At 43.3% G+C, this 14,944-nt stretch overlaps 1 protein-coding gene across 1 annotated transcript; it reads right to left on the bottom strand.

The window, feature by feature from the left end:
- Positions 1 to 5,663: 5,663 nt before the first annotated feature.
- On the bottom strand, positions 5,664 to 7,157 carry LOC121437559 (DDB1- and CUL4-associated factor 12-like protein 1). The gene has a single exon (XM_041637425.1). It carries the CDS (start codon positions 7,113 to 7,115, stop codon positions 5,664 to 5,666), a length of 1,452 nt encoding a protein of 483 aa, XP_041493359.1. The 5' UTR covers positions 7,116 to 7,157.
- Positions 7,158 to 14,944: the final 7,787 nt, after the last annotated feature.

The following is a 14,944-nucleotide window of genomic DNA, read 5'->3' as shown; positions in this document are numbered from 1 at the left end:
CCATTAGAATTGAACTAAGGGATGGTGTCATTGCTTTCTGTGTGCCATTTTCAAGTTCTTCAAATAAATTTCTCCCATCACATAAATGATTTGTTCATTTCTTTAGCTCAGTAGGGCCTCTATTATCAGCTTCTCTAGTATTGAGGCAGGAGGATTTCAATTTTAAGGAAAGACTAGGCTACAAAATAAGTTTCAAGCCTACTGGGAAACTTAATAAGAGCCTTGCTAGGCATAAGAAGTAAATATAGTTCTTGGGGATGGATGTAACTCAGTGATAAAACACTTTCCTAGCAAGTGCAAGACCCTAGGTTTAATACCCAGGTTCTCAAATATACAAAACCAATAACAATATAAATATTGACATTTTATTGGATAACTCAGTACCACATATATTCAGGCTATTATATTAGGTGTCCGAATCACAAAGTTCATATTCAGTGGGAAGTGAAGTGTATTTAAGGCTCTCATGTAATTACTCCATTATAATCTGGTAAGTATAATAATAAAGACCATAAAACTCACAAGAGAAGCTCATATAAGGCCTTAGATCTGCAAATGATGTCACAGAATAATAAATAATGAAAAAAGAGAAAAGACCTAGATAATAATGATCATTGAATCTATAAAATGAACGTCATTGAAAGATCTTTGATTCCATATACGTGTAATTTGTGGCAGTACTCACCTTAAAAACACCCTGCCCTTTCACTGATGTCAAACTCAAAAGAAAGATGTATCTGGATTTTTCATAAGGCTAGTGGTGATGAGTACTTCTAGGTACCCTTTTGAGATAACTTAAAAACAGTATCCCTGAAAGAAAACACTTGTGGCTTGTGCCATCTCTATTCCGCCTTTCCTATTAGCACACAATGTTCTTGCTGGGTGAACTGTGTCCCTTGAGCTGCTCACATGGGGGCAGGCTTAATGCAGCTAGGTTTGCATGCTTGCAGAGATTGCAAAGCTCTGAGAAAACCATCCAGGATGGTTTGTGAATTGTTTTCTAAAATCACTCTAAATAAGAAATGAACTGAAGGTTTTTGACAATTGGCACAACATTAAGTATAGGCAGAGAAAATCAACCTCTAGAGGATTAAATTTGGTTTGTCATTAATGCTTAAAATTAACACGTGTGTTCTTGCTAGATGAGGAACTCTAATTGCTTTCATTGGCTTTGGTAGTGGTGGTGGTGGTGTGTGTGTGTGTGTGTGTGTGTATGTGCGTGTGTGTGTGTGCGTGCATGTGTACGTGTTGTATGTACAGTGTATATGCTTGGTGTATATTTATGAGTGTGTTGGTACTTGCTAATGTATGTGGAGGTCAGAGCAAGACATTTGGTCATTTCCTCTATTGCAGTTTACCTTGGAACCAGTAGCTATCCTTATTGAATAGGCTCGTCAGCAAGGTTTTAGGATCTGTCTTTTTCTGACTTCCAGCTACAGAATACATATTCATGTGTCTGGATTTTTCTATGAATTCTAAGTTTCCAAGTGCAAGTCCTCATGCTTGCAGAACAAGATTTTTACCAACCAAGTCATTTTCTCAGCCCCTCAGTAGGAATGTTTATTTTGAAAATCTTTTCTTCTACTTTAAACATTATCGAAATCAGTTCATTTCAAAGAATAAAGCACAGGAAAATAAACATTTACGTCAGAAATGTGCTTGCAGGAGTAAATAAATGAGTGGTTATTGGTAATTTTCACGCAGAAATGATAGGTAACTCATACTTTGTAGACATAAAGTGGACTGTGCTTATCAATGTCTTACAAGCTTGTTATCTTTGAGGGGGTCACTCACAAAGCCCCACATGTAGTTGAGAAGTTTTGGATAGCAGAGGACTTTTGGGGATTTTAAGCCAGTTTTCTTCAGGGCTGAGACCCCTAGTAGGTGACTCACTCTCATCCTTCCTATTGCTGTGCAATTTTAACGTAGTTCCTCACGTTGTGGTGACCCTTACAAATAAAGTTATTCCATTGCTACTTCATAACTGTAATTATACTACTGCTATGAATCATAATACATATATCTGAGGGCAGGATATTTAATATATGACCCCCAAGGGAGTCATAACTCACAGGTTGAGAACTACAGCTCCAGGAGTTGGTCCTACACTCTGGTACATATTGGCAGGAGGAATTCGATTCAGTGGTCTGAAATTAGAGGAGATGAAGTTTATAGAGAAATATAGCGAGAAAGATTTCTAATTCTGGAAAAGTTGAAGCAGTGTGCAGGGGGGTGGATTTGATCAAAACATGTTTTATATAAATACGAAAACTGTAAAGAATAAATATATATTTCAAAATCCAGTTTATACATGTACTGCAAAAGACACTTATGTTCAGAATTTAATGATTTAAAAGTTATTGCAACTTTCTAAATTCAAAATACAATCACAATTAGGCTGTGTAGCTATTAAAACTTAGCCAAATCTTGTGAATGTCTTCTAAAAGGTATATAACCTATAATATCATACATTTAAAGTGAGCTGGCGATTATATTAACACTAATTTTTTTTCCTTTGTCTAAAACAGGGTTTCTCTGTGTATCTCTGGCTGTTTTGGAACTCACTCTATAGACTAGTCTGTCCTGGAACTCAGAGATCTGCCTGCCTCTGCCTCTGCTGCCCAATTGCTAGGATTAAAGGCAAGCACCACCAAGCTCAGGATCAAGGAATTCTGAAAAACTGTACATCTTAGATTTTTAGAGAATTTGTCCCCTGAATATGTTCTGATTATGTGTGTTGTAATATAAAATAAAGTCACATAGACACTCATGAAGGCTAAACAGTAATTCTATATTCATTTAATGAAGTCATAGTATTGCATCTGTTTCAGATGTATTTAATTGTGTCTACCTTTCCTCCTAATTTGTTCCCAGAATCATAAATGATACCTTTTATTCCTTATAAAGGTTTATTTATGCCAGGTTTAGTGATACATATCTTTAGTTCTAGCACTCTGGAGGTGGAGCCAGACGATGAGGTTAAGGATTGCCTAGTAGCTAGTCCCAGGCTAGGCTGTTAGTGTTCATGCATCTGTACTGGCCTGCTCTCAGTGTCTTGACAGGACATGTCCTCAGCTACAGCCACGTAGAGCATCTTCAGGGCACATTCCCTTATTCATTCTCTCTCTCTCTCTCTCTCTCTCTCTCTCTCTAGTTCTCTCTCTCTAGTTCTCTCTCTTTCTCTAATTCTCTCTCTCTCTCTCTCTCTCTCTCTCTCTCTCTCTCTCTCTCTCTCCCTCCCTCGGCCTCTCTCTCCTCTTCTGCTACTCCTGTCCCCAGAAGCTGGTCATTCAGACCTTTCCCCCTTTTACCATTCCATTTCCCCTAATAAGCAACCGCCCCACACACACACGAAAAAAATGAATCAAGTCAGAGAAGAATTCAGATTAAATCTTTACCTTCTATTGTTTATTTTAAATCTCATCCAATATGGAAGGATTCCTTTTCTGTATTTCCAAACTTATTTCTCTTGAACACCCCAATCCCCTACTACTTTTTAGACAATAGGCAGCTTATAGATTGAAAAATTTGTTTCAAATTAATTACCCATATAAATTATTTCTAAATTAAAAACCTATATTCGAAAATTTTCAAATACATTTCTGGTTAAATAAACCAATCGTTTTAAATATATCTTCAAATCTCCATTTTGTATTTTAAAGGATTAATGTCCAGTTATATATGAAAAGTAAAATTTTGTTCATCTTCTAAGTATCACATATTACTTTATTTATGAATGTTTGAAGTTCTACAACAAGCCCTGAAAATGTATTAGGGAAATTTTAAAGAAAAACAGGAGAGGGAATCACCCAGCAAGGTTCTTTATTATACAACAGCAAATATTTATTACTATTTGAAGTTCAGGTTTCCATTGGCCAGAAAAATATCAGTAAATAATAACTGATTGCCTTTGTTCAGTCTTGGTACACAAATAAAGAAATAAAACATGGCAGTTTACAATCTCTGCTCTCCAATCACTTATAAGAGAGTTGGAACCATACATGCAAGCAAAAGAACTGCACAGATATGTAGCAAAACTGTATTATTTGCGGAATGAACCTGCATGATCTCTATAAACAAAAATTTGACTATTTTGTATATCTAACTCACAAGTAATTCTTTTCAGCAATTCAGGTTTGGTACTGAACAGCATGTAGTTTGCCAACACCAATGCAAACTACATGTCAGATGTTTAGGGAAAAGGAAACGTGGCTCAATGCCAATCCTGGGCTAACCTATCCTGGCCAGTTTTGAGGAAGGCCTGGCTGCTTTATCACTCTCAGTATTCTCACCTAAGAACAAGTCCAATGCCCCTGGATAGCATCCCACTACCTCTGTTAATCTGAATGGCAAAGTTCTTCACTCAGAACTATCTTTTTTAATCCCCAGCTCCTCTATTGGAAAATCATACAGCATTGTCACAATCACATATTATTACCTTTAGAGGCACAGAATGAGAGGCTTTGGTAACACACATATTCCACTTTTAAGTAAGAAACTTTGAAGTTCACAAAATGAAATCTAATTAATTTGGAGCTTATAAAGAGGGGGCGTTTCTTTCACAGTGAGCTGGATGGGCTCATTTTCTTTCTTTGCATTTTTTTCTTTCAACTTAAATTATAGGCAGATTTTTGAAAGTTTAGACATGCTCAAATATAACATTTGTGAGGAAAAATAGCAACAGCAAAAATACCCAGTCTATACCTTAGAGCAGTGTGTTTTCTGCCCTCTCGGCTATACATTCTACACTTATCCTTAATATCCCTGCATCGAATGATGGCACTGAAACTCTCGGTAAGTTACTCCATCCACAAACATTCAAATATATCCACATGTCTTGACAGTACTAAGGCAAGAAGTGAAAACAAGTACATTCTTTGATCAGTAAGAAGACAGAGCATGAAACTAAGATATGTCTTGAAATAAAAATACCGATTTTTGGATTAATTTTCAAAGTTCAATTTAGCAGAACATTGAACACTTGAATACCTAAACCGTCCTCATCAACTGAGATTCTGATACACGAGATTCTATGACATAATTAACTTTTCAGAAAAGTGCGTTTTTCACCAACGACATATGAACTATACACAACATGATCACCTTTCACGAGTGACATATTTCCAAAAGAACACAATCTGGAACATGGAATGCATGTTATAATCGGAACAATGCCATAAAACTGTGGTTAGCGCTCCAGAAGAGATGGCTAAACTCTGTTTATTAGTAAATCTTGTTCATATATCACACACACGTGATGAAAACTAAAAGCAGTGTCTTTAAACCAGCTAATAGTAAAATAACACAACAAATACACAAGTCTAACATTATAACAGGGGTTTTCTTCCACATAAAGACTATATGGATCACTCACTCAAAGACCGCACAGCTAAGAGTTAGTGGAAAGTATTTGTATGAACAGTTCAAAGAATGGTGGAGAGGTGCAGAAAATTTCTCAGAGCGACTTCTGTCAGCTCCATCTGTCTTCTCCTCGCTTTCTGCTAAGAAATACACTGGTTAATCAGGGCCCACTCTGCCTGAAAGAAAAAAAGAAAGAAAAAAAGAGAGAGAAACAGAGTTAAAACAGCATGTGGAAAACGAAAACGGCAGCATTCAGTTAGATTGACCAGAAAGATAAATGCATACTGTGAGTTCAGCTAACCTTAGCTCCAGAGGCCTGCATAGTTGCCATGGAGGCCTGAGGCCAGTGGGCCCCCACCCACGAAGAGCTTCATCTCTGGCCAGTTGTAGCAGTGAGTGTAGAGTGCGTTGGGGAAATCTACACCAGCAGCGCAATTCTCTAAGAAATCATTCTGGTTGATCCAGCCGCTGCCACAGGTGAGCTTGAGCTTCCTTCCAGAGGGCACAGGAAACATGTCTGGACTGGCTACAGATCTTTGCTCGAGGAACTTCTGGGCACGGATGTCATAGAAGAGCAGAGAACCGTGACCTGTTCCCACGGTGACAATATGCTGGTGGACACTCAAGGAATGCACACCAATGACTCCTTCTCGGGAGCAGAATGGCCGGATGTTCTGCTGGCTTTGGCGAGGATCCAGGAATGAAACATGAGACTGGGATCCGACAGCATAGAGGGACAACTCGTCACAGTAGGTGAGACACATGTTCTCCCTGGAGTAGGGCAGCCTTAGGGACATCAGCCTGGCCAGGGAGCTCCTGGCTTTCCACAGGTGGAAGTAGCCATCCAGAGACACGGCTCCCAGCTCCTGGTTTTTGTTGCTGTAAGCAAGGGCTCGAACTTTGCGGTTACCAGGATTGGTAGTGACTTTAGGGATGGACTCTATATCTGTAGGACGGATGTGAGCATAAGCTGGAAGGCCCGCATCCTCTAGCAGAGCAATGCTGCTATTGAACATGTCCGGATCCACCAGCCAGAGTGCCACGGTGCCATCGCGGGAACCACTCACAACCACAGTGTCACTCATCCACGCGATGGCAAAGATCCAGTCCCTGTGGCCTTGGCAAACTCCTAGGCACATAGGGTCCAGCTTGGGCAACTGGTAAACGGCCAGGCTGTTGGGGTTTTTCCCTCCAGTGGCCATGAGGGTCTTGGAGGGATTCAGTTCCACAGCATGAATGCCACAGGAAGGCGAGCCACGGGACTGGTCAGGCCCCCTGTCACTAATCAGAGGAATACACCTGATATGGTCGGTCTTGACGTCGACCACAAAAAGCGTGCTGCACTTGGTGCCACACACCACCTGCCTGGCATTTAGCCACTGCGATGCGAACACCTTGTTGAGGGGGCCGAGTGCCAGCTGGCGCTCCCTCAGCAGCTCAGGCAGCCTGAGGGCCCTGTAGCTGCACAGGTCGCCCTCGAAGCCCGCCAGCCTCGGGTGGCCCTCGTAGCCCAGCGCCCGGCCCTTCAGGTAGTGCACCAAGGAATGGCGAGCCATGGGCCGCTGTGGCCTCCTGACCAGCAGCAGCGACCCCTCGGCTTGGCCTGCTTCGGCTGCCGCCATCGCCACCATGGAGGGGCCTGGCGACGGAGAGCTCCCAGCACCCTCTTTGGAGGCTTTCTGCTTCCTGCTACCTGTTTGCTGAGGTCCCATGGTGGTTGGCGAGAGTTTGGAGGGTCCTGCGGGCTGTGGCATCTCCTGTGCCACTGGAGAAGGCAGCGCTGCGGTGTTCGCCTGAAACAGCGAATCGCTGGGAGCCCGAGGCTAGGTGACCAAGCCGCAGAGAGCCGGTGGAGTCCTGAGCGCGTGGGCGGCAAAGGAGGCGAAAGCTGCTTGACCCAGCAGACATTGCGCGGTCTGGCTGAAAGAGCCAAGTTGGAGCGGCTAGAGCCGAGGGTGCGGTGCAGCAGGAGCTAGAGTGGAGCCGCGGATGCCAGACAGCTCAGCTTGTGGACTTCTGGGCCTTGATTAATAAGTCCCTGGAGGATAAGGACAGCAGGCCTGGAGGGGCACGTTCTGAGGGTGGTTTTGGAAGAGCAGGAGGGCGGTTTGGGCTGACTATCAATGGTAGAAGTGATGGGAGGTGTGGAAGGGTGAGCTTTAGGGTTGGGAGATCATGGCAATAGGGGGTAGCTCGTGCCCAGCCAGAAAGGCATGCTAGGTAGTAGTAAACCCAAGAAGATAGGAAAGCCATACAAAAGCTAGAAAGGAGCTTGGAGGAACAGGGAGACATCTCTAGGGCCAGTACTCCAGCACCTTCTGAATCCAACAAGTTAACTCAGTCACCTTCTCTTTGGCAGCCAAAATCCTTTAAATCTCCACTGCAATATAATCTGAAACCCAATATGTCGTCAATCATGGTATAGACAGAGCCGTGATCTTTCCTGTCTGTGGAAGAAAACAAAAGTGTGCTCATAAGACTCTTTACTAAGGTCTTATATTGAACTTGGCAGAAAATAAAAGTGTTTGAAACTAGCAGTCCCTGTTCCTTGTAACAGCCCTTCCTCTGTTGGTAATTTATTTTCCACGAATCACTTTCCCCCTCCTCCAATGTTCTGTACTGCTGCAACACAATCATTGGGGCAGACCATGTCAAATGACAGAACAATGCGCCTCACATCTTGCCTGCCTAAGATGATGCCCAGGCCTTGATGACTGACCACAGTCTTTAACGTCAAGTGGGTTGTGCAAATTGGCTAGGAAGAAGTGAAGTTGGGTATTTTGGAGATACCATCATCTCTTTTAGCTATGAGAACTAAGGAAGTGGGGGTAGAAAACTGCAAGTGAGGAGCTGGGGATACAAGTTCCCATCACTAGTTTAAGAGGTCCTTGGCCTTAGAGAACATTGAATCTTTGAGTTAGGAATACGACGGATGGTCATGATTTTAAGGACATGCGAGACAGAGAATCTTCCAGAGGAAAATGAGCATGTGAACACAATGGAAAGAACTATAGTGGTCTAGCTCATAGAAGCTCAGGAGTCAGAAAGGAAAATTTCATATCGTTGATTTTATTTTATTTTATTTGTTTTTGCTTCAAGATCTCACATCTCATGACCGACATATACTTGGTAGTTTAGTCAAGTGTGACTTTAATTACTTAGGGATGCATTCCATAGACACTCTTGCATAATACGGACTCTAAATATCTTATTTCCCCTCCACAAAATGTAGTTTGTTGAGAATGGGAGCCATGAATTCACTTTTCTGATTAATCATGCAGTTTAAGAACTATTTTGTCCAAATAGACTAGGGTCCCAGAAAGCCAGTACATGCAGTAGAAACTAGTCCCAGTGCCTTTATCAATGGCTGCTCAGTCAGCCCCCATTGTCAGACACATTCAGAGAGTTCGGTTTGATTGCATGCTCCTTCAGTCCCGGTCCAACTGGATTTGGTGAGCTCCCATTAGAACAGGCACGTTGAGGAAGTGTAAATTTTTGAGTGGAAAAATAATTTAAAATGAATAAATAAGACATTTAAGAATACAAAAAGAAAACACTATTTTATAGTGTTCCCACTCCCAAATGCCCCAAAACAGTTTGCTAATTTTATTTCTACTACTTTTTGCACTTTCGCTTCAAGGGTAAATTTCATGTACAAGCCATGTGTTGTTCTTTCCCACCATTTCAGTTAATCTGTCTCATATTTTTAATCCCCAACACGCCCCAGTCTCAGAGTTCTGACCCTTTTCTATGTTATCCTTTTTATGGCAAAGGAAAAGGTGAAATAGGTTGGTCTGTTCAATGAGAATATATAGATAGTGCCTCATGGAGGAAACAAGGAGACTCAGTTTGTTCCATTGTTACATCTGAGATGAACAAACATTTCAGAAATAAGTAAGCTATGTGAACAGGTTCAAGTTGTGTATATGAGTAACTCCTGGATTTTAATGTTCACCAAGATGAAAGGAGTAACTTCATAAGTTGGCTCCCCACCTTACATGGATCCCTAAATATTTTGGTGCAGGTGACTTGGAACAATCTTATTAAGTATATTAAATGTAATAAATTTATAAAATAACATTCTAAAATACGACTTTAAATTTATAGTATACAAAATGCACTTACCATGAAAGAATACTGATTTATTTTAAATATTTTAGTGCCATTAAAATTGCATAATACTTGGTGATGTAGCCATTTAAGGATTTGGTTTTCTGTTCATTTATCTGTATTTTAAAATGGTGTTTCAGTTTATGAGTTGAAAGGCAGTCACAATTCAAAGATATTTCAAAAAGTTTCAAAGATTTAATTAGAAACAGCCTATTATGTTTGAGTTTCTTAAATCATGCATATTTAATCCCTGTCAAAAACTGCAGGTATAACTTCTCTTTTATTTTCATATTATAATGTAATTATACTCTCTCTTTCCCCCCTTTCTTTTCTTCAAACCTTCCCATATATCCCTTCTTCGTTGCTTTCAAACTTATGGTCTCTTTCTTTCCATTAATTGTTGCTTCAGAAGTAGGTGTGTGTGTGTGTGTGTGTGTTTGTGTGTGTGTGTGTGTGCTTGCATGCGTGTGTGTGTGTGTGCGTGCACGCGTGTGTGTGTGTGTGTGTGATTTTTCTGAATGCAGAAGTACAACTTTACAACTTTATCGGTCTGTATAGTGTTTCTTATGTTTCAGGGGTGACTGCTTGGTATTAGAAGCCAAATGATGTGATATTTACTTGAGCAGAATATTCCTCCAATTCTCTGCATTCCTTAGTTTCTCATAGCTCTTTTTCTTTCCATAATTTTTTTCCCATTCTGGCTCATGTTTTAGGGATTCATATTGGTATGGCTTTACAGTTGTAGCTTCTGGCATTTTATGTAAAACTATAGTTAGTGAATTTTCTACTTCTTTGAACATTTTCATTATACTTGGCAATTTGCACTTCTACAAAGAATTTGTTATATTTTGAGGTTCCTTATTTAGAGAGATTTTGAAACATGCTTGAAATTAAGTTTCCAATGATGTTTTGTTCATGTGACCGTTTACATTATAATTGTTAGCATATATTCATCATTCAAAGGGATGGGTTTCATGTTGTTATATTATTTCACAGATATTCTCTTTTTGAATTTTTTAAACATTTCTCTTTTACACTTATTTATGTATTTTATGTTTGCGAGTGTTCTATTGACTTTATTCCAGAAGAGATCAGATCCCATTATAGGTGGTTGGGAGCCACCATGTTGTTTCTGGGAATTAAACTCAGGACATTTGGAAGAGCAGCCTGTGCTCTTAACTTTTGAGCTAACACTCCAGCACCATGTGATACCTTTTGACAATGGAAAAGCTGGCTATGGTGGCACACATTTCTGATCCCAGCATTCAGGGAGTTAAAGACAGGCAGATATGTGAATTCAAGATCAGCCTAGTCTGCATAGCAAATTACAGAATAGCCAGGCCCACATAGTGAGATCCCATCTTTAATAAAACAAACAGACAAACAAAAGTTGATGTGGCACATGGCTGTATCTTTGCACTAGACAGACAGAGGCAGAAAGACCAGAAGTTCAAAGCCATGGGTCAGTAAGGTGGCTCAGGGGTTGAAAGCACTTGTCTCATGAGCCTGGCAACCTGAGTTCCATCACTGAATCCATGTAGGATGAAAAAAAAAACCCTCCCAAAACTTGTGCACCAACAGTACACCAATGCCTGTGCTTGCTTGTGTATGCAACGACAATGATAAACCAAGCCTTTCCAAAAAGTTCCTCAGCCAAACCCAGCAAAAAGAACACAACTGTTTTTCTCTATTCAAGTGAATTTTGTATTTTCAGGTTCTGGTCCCCTCCAGTTGGGGCAGGTTGGTAAACTAATGAACAAAATAAGCTTGGGCTGGACCCGGGGAAAGAAGGGCATTCTGGCTTGAATCCTCCTGCTTTATTATAGAAAGTACAGGCACCAGCCCCACCCACACCAGTGAGCTAGCAGCCATGGGGGTACAGTCCAAAAGGCTGGACCAGGAATCCTGGGAGCCAGGATGACAGGAGAAGAGAGAGGCTGAAGATGGAGAACCTGCCCCAGCTTATCTGATCCAGGCCACAGAGCTCATCACTCAAGCACTGTGGAAAGGGAAGGCCAGTGCCTATGGTGCTGGGCTCAAGACTACCAAGATAGGGTGCCCATCCTTTTCCAGGGCGTCTCGGGTGAGTATGGCAGTAAGGAAGACGGGGACAGAAAGGAAGATGGCTCGGTGTGTAAAGTGCTTGTCGTGCCAGCATGAGGGACTGAATTAGAGTGCCCAGTACCCACACAGAGGTATGCCGCAGCACGCTCAGGAACCAAGTGTTCCTATGGCAAGGTCAGGGGCAGAGACAGAAACAGAACTGGTGAGCCTGGCGTGTGCAGCAGAGAACAGTCATGATGGAAGGGGGATACTACATCTGAGGTTGAACACTGACCTCCACACTGACCTCGCACATCGACAAAGTATTTTAAGGAAACAAAGAAGGCCCAGGAGCCTTCTTTTCTCACAGAGACCTAGGACAGAATTTTCTTTCCCTTTTGAATACCCCTATAAAATGGGAAATACTCAGGGCAGGGGGAGGCACATTCTGGCCAGGGATTTTAAAGGGACTTGACCTTCTGCTCTTTGAAGTAACCTGTCCCCTGCCTGTCAGGATTGTGTGAAGAAGAAGGCAGCTGGAGTAACTGAAACGGGCAGAGAGCCTCCAAGCAAACTTGCCTTGAGGGGACCCTTCCTTGGATGTCAACTCTGGCAATGCCAGCTGTTATGGTTTTGGTCCCTTTAAGAGACAAGCCACACCCATTCCCCTCCCCATCCGCTGAGGGAGGTGGATCTTCAGCTTCTTTCCTGAGCTCGTTCTCTTTTTCATCTTCCTTTCAGAGAGGCAGTTTCGCTTCTGCCTCTCTCCCCACTTCTCTGCTTCGCCCTTCCTCTGTCTCTTTCCCCTCTTCTCTCTCTCTCTCTCTCTCTCTCTCTCTCTCTCTCTATTTCTCTCTCCCCTCTCTCTGTCCCCCCCTTCACCCTTCTTCCTCCATAACCCCCTGAATAATCATTCATCCTCACCCTGCATGTCGTGTCTATCCATGTTCCTGTCTTCTGCCCGCCTGCCATGTGTCTCCCTGTCTGGAAGCAGCCATTGCTCAGGGACCATCAGCCGTCTCTGCCTGGGGCCCGCTGCCTGCTGCCACAGGGCCCGCTACCACTGCTCTGGGACTGGCAGCCTTTTCTGCCTGTGATTGGCTGCTCCCAGAGCCTGCTGCCTGCCACCACATGGCCTGCTACCACCATTTGGGACCTACAGCATTTCTGCTGCCTACTGCCACCGGGGATCTTGCAGCATTTTTAAAAAGAATAACAAATGGTGCCATGTGATTCGGATGATTCGCCCGCCCTGGACTTCTACCCAGGGCCGGAGTTCTGGCTTTAGGTGCAGTCCGGGACTCTGAGCTCCCTCCTGGGCAGAATCAGGAGTCGAGTACCTTTTCTACAATGACCCACGTGTTCCATCTGCCTGGATGCAGCTCCTCCAAACAACAAATCAACTAATCGTGAGTGTCCCCATCTCGGCCAGCTTAACCATCTCTTTTAACCCAAGGAATTGACTGTTGAACTCCCGGCAATCCTTCGCGGTGTCTAGGGATGGGGGAACCTCCAACCGCGGGCTTTCAGGGCCTCGGTTGTTCCCTTCACTGGCATTCAATTCGGCTTGTCTCCTGTGGAAAGCCCGTGCTTGGGATGGCATGGCCTTAGCCAGCCCCTCAGCTCACTCGCGCCTGGAGGCCCAGGGTCTCCAGTTCTCCCTCTTTTTCTCTTTTCATTCCTTCCTTCTTTTCATTGTAACTGCTGCTACGGTGCAGCATGCCGCTACGGTGCTGACTGACCTTGGCTGAATCCCTCCTGCCCGGGAATACCTCTCACCTCGGAGGCTTGAGTCGATTCAGCCAGGTTATAGCACCCCCTTGTCAGCTCGGATGCCTGTTCACAGGGTCTGGGTGTTCGTGCCGTCTGCATCTTGCCTTAACGGGGAGCCGCTCTCGTTGTAGGCTTGAGGTGCAACGGTATTTGTGGGTTTTTTTACGGCCTTGACCATGGGAGCCAAGCCATCCAGACCTATCACTCTGGCCTCATGCTTTAATGCCTTACACTTATCCATCTCTGTCCAAATAAGTGGCCCCATTAAAACTATACACGGCCGTTTTTCAGTTCCAGCCTTTTGCCCCACCCCTCTGCAGCTTTTGTTTTAACATGGTAGCTGTCCAACAGGGCAGACTACATGTGGTTGCCATCTTGGCTGAGGACTGGATGGGTCAGGTGACCTTTTTCCGCCATCTGGGCCGAGGACCATGTCACATGACCACACTCTCCCGGTTTTGCTCACAGTTTCACCCTGCCTTCTCACCCAGTTTTCACTAAAATCCTCTTATTAACTCTGTTATGTATGTTTTGAACAATGTTACGCCTCTGATAGGGCCCGTCAGATTCGTCCACATTGCCCAATTCCTGTTCACTCTTTCTATACATAATGATACATATATTTTAAACTGGTATGTACCTTTAAGTCTCTTAAGCTGTTCTCTACCATTGTCAGTTCTGCCACTAACCTTTTATTACGAGCAGTTCTTTCCCTCTCTCTGCCTTTTTACAAATGTAAATCTTACCTGTTGAGAGCCAGTGTGGTCAAGCTCAGACCCAATTTTCCAAACAAATTCTATACTATAGTTATACCTGATAAACAGCCCTCAACTGCTCAGAGATCTGGGGAATGTGATATTTAAGTATTTAATTATTAAAAACTATTCACAACAACAAAAAAGAGACAGGTTGGCTCCTAGCAGTAGCTCTCTGCTCCCTCCAAAGCAGACAGAAGACAAACACGCACAGAACAACATCCTTCTGCATTTCGCTTCGACTGCAGAGCACTGACCATTGGGCAAACCTGCCTTTCGTCTAAAGTAAAGACCTCTAGATGTGGACAGAATCACTGGAATCGACAGCCTAGCTGCTCAGGTCAAGGTAGGCTTGTCTTCCTACAGATTTCTTAGCCCACAGGATCTTCTGGAGCCTGGCAGGCACTGCGCTAAACAGCAAAGCTCAAGTGCAACCTTCCGCGACCATGGAGGACCCAAAAAAGTGTAGCTCTGGGCCTGCCACCATCTTGGGCCCTTCCTTTTATGCTTCCTTGAAGTGCATCCTTTTCATTATAAGGAAGACCTGGGAATGTTATGGTTTTGGTCCCTTTGAGAGACAAGCCACACCCATTTCCCCCCCATCCACTGAGGCAGGCTGATCTTCAGCTTCTGGCCTGAGCTCGAACTCTTTTCCATCTTCCTCTCAGAGAGGCAGTTTCGCTTCTGCCTCTCTCCCCACTTCTCTGATTCCCCCCTTCTCTGTCTCTTTCTCCTCTCCTCTCTCTCTCTCTCTCTCTCTCTCTCTCTCTCTCTCTGTCCTCCCTTCACCTTTCCTCCTCCATAACCCCCTGAATAAACATTCAACCTCACCCAGCATGTCATGTCTATCCATGTTTCTGTCTTCTGCCCGCCCACCATGTGTCTCCCTGCCTGGGACCAGC

The sequence above is a fragment of the Microtus oregoni genome, unplaced genomic scaffold, assembly GCF_018167655.1.
Source record: "Microtus oregoni isolate MIOR12 unplaced genomic scaffold, Mior012 000052F_ref0000163, whole genome shotgun sequence".
In the NCBI taxonomy this organism is placed as follows: domain Eukaryota; kingdom Metazoa; phylum Chordata; class Mammalia; order Rodentia; family Cricetidae; genus Microtus; species Microtus oregoni.
This window is presented reverse-complemented; position numbering and strand designations above follow the sequence as displayed.

Excerpts from the sequence above, each read along its gene's own strand:
- LOC121437559 (XM_041637425.1), bottom strand. The coding sequence starts at position 7,115 with ATGCCACAGCCCGCAGGACCCTCCAAACTCTCGCCAACCACCATGGGA.